At 66.7% G+C, this 1,305-nt stretch overlaps 1 protein-coding gene across 1 annotated transcript in view; it reads right to left on the bottom strand.

The window, feature by feature from the left end:
- Positions 1 to 1,305, bottom strand: part of NOL4L (nucleolar protein 4-like) — a 44,379-nt gene that overhangs the window by 5,260 nt on the left and 37,814 nt on the right. Inside the window, exon 6 of the mRNA XM_009318759.1 lies at positions 128 to 399. Coding sequence (XP_009317034.1) covers positions 128 to 399 — 272 coding nt within the window. The remainder of the gene's footprint in view (positions 1 to 127; positions 400 to 1,305) is intronic.

Here is a 1,305-nt window from a genome sequence, read left to right as displayed (position 1 = left end):
CAAGGGCAGGAGCTGCATCCCTGCCCGGCCTCGGGCACCTCATGTGGGGTTGCTCCCGGGGATGCGCGGCTGCCCTGTCTCGCCCAGCCCCAGCCCTGGCAGCGGCCACCTGCAGCCTGGGCCATACCTCTGCCGTGGTCTTCACCGCGTACTTGACCCTGCTGCGCAGACCGTCGGCGCTGCAGCTGTCCGACTGATAGGAAGGGGTGACGTGGGCAGGCGCGAGCTTGTCGCAGAGGTTGATGGGCTGATCGTCGGCGGAGGCGGTGAAGTCCATGGGGGCCGCGGTGCCATTCCCGTTCATTTCGGGGAAGGTGCTGTCGCCCTGCGTGCTGCTGGATGTCGAGGGGTTCAGGGTGGAGGAGCCATTCCCGCTGCAGCTCTCTGATGAGGAGTCATCTGCAAGGAAGGAGGTGTGGTCACTCCCGTGGTGCCCCAGGACCATGTCCCCGAGGCGGGCGAGCGGCTCTGCCCCCCGCGGTGCCAGCCTTCCCCAAGCCCGCCTGCAGGACCACTGTGCACGTGCAGCGCAGATGCGCTTGCTGCTCTGAAAGCCCCTGTGCGGCCGGGGCTGCTCTGGGCTCACTTGGTGGGTGAGTCACCGCGGGCGCTGCTGGGAGCTGGGCTGGCACAGCCGCGCTTCAGGCCCTGGGATGCAGCAGCTGGAAGGACAGACGCCGGCGCCTCCGGCTGCAGGGCCATCGTCGCACAGCTCCTCTCCCTTGCCCCAGCTACCAGTCCCTCTGGCAGGTGATGGTCCCCGCGCCTCCGCCTGGAGCCGTGGCACCTGGGCTTGAATAAGAACTTTGGAATTTGGTCCTTTTCGGTTTCTGTTTGCATTGCAGGGAGGAGAAAGGGGCATTGCCTCTCCCAGCTGGATCCCTTGCCTGCCCGTGCGGTCCTCCCGGCCCAGTGTGGGGCTGGGTGCGGTGGGAGGCGACGAGCTCCAGCGCCAGTGGCTCAAGGACATGCTGCTCCGCAGAGCACTGGGGCATGGGGACAGCACACGAGGACAGGCTCGCTTGGGTGGGAAAACCCTGAGTTCATGCCACCTGGAAGCAGCATTAGGAGCTCTGTTCACAGTGGGCATGCTGCCCAGCAAGGCTCCTCAGCACGCTGCTGCGGGGAGGGGGCAAGGGCTGCACAGATGTCCCTCCTGTCCCACTCAAAGCTCAAGTGACCTCCTACACCCTACGTGGACACTCCTGCTTCCCTGTTTCCACATGCCCCAGAGCCATCCCCACGGCAGCTGCACGGCCACCCCCTTCCCCCACCGCCCGCACAGGCAGAGCCCGCAGCCCGGGG

Source organism: Pygoscelis adeliae, unplaced genomic scaffold, assembly GCF_000699105.1.
Source record: "Pygoscelis adeliae isolate BGI_AS28 unplaced genomic scaffold, ASM69910v1 Scaffold432, whole genome shotgun sequence".
Taxonomy (NCBI): domain Eukaryota; kingdom Metazoa; phylum Chordata; class Aves; order Sphenisciformes; family Spheniscidae; genus Pygoscelis; species Pygoscelis adeliae.
The sequence above is the reverse complement of the archived record's forward strand: the minus strand, read 5'-3'. Positions and strand labels throughout refer to the sequence as shown.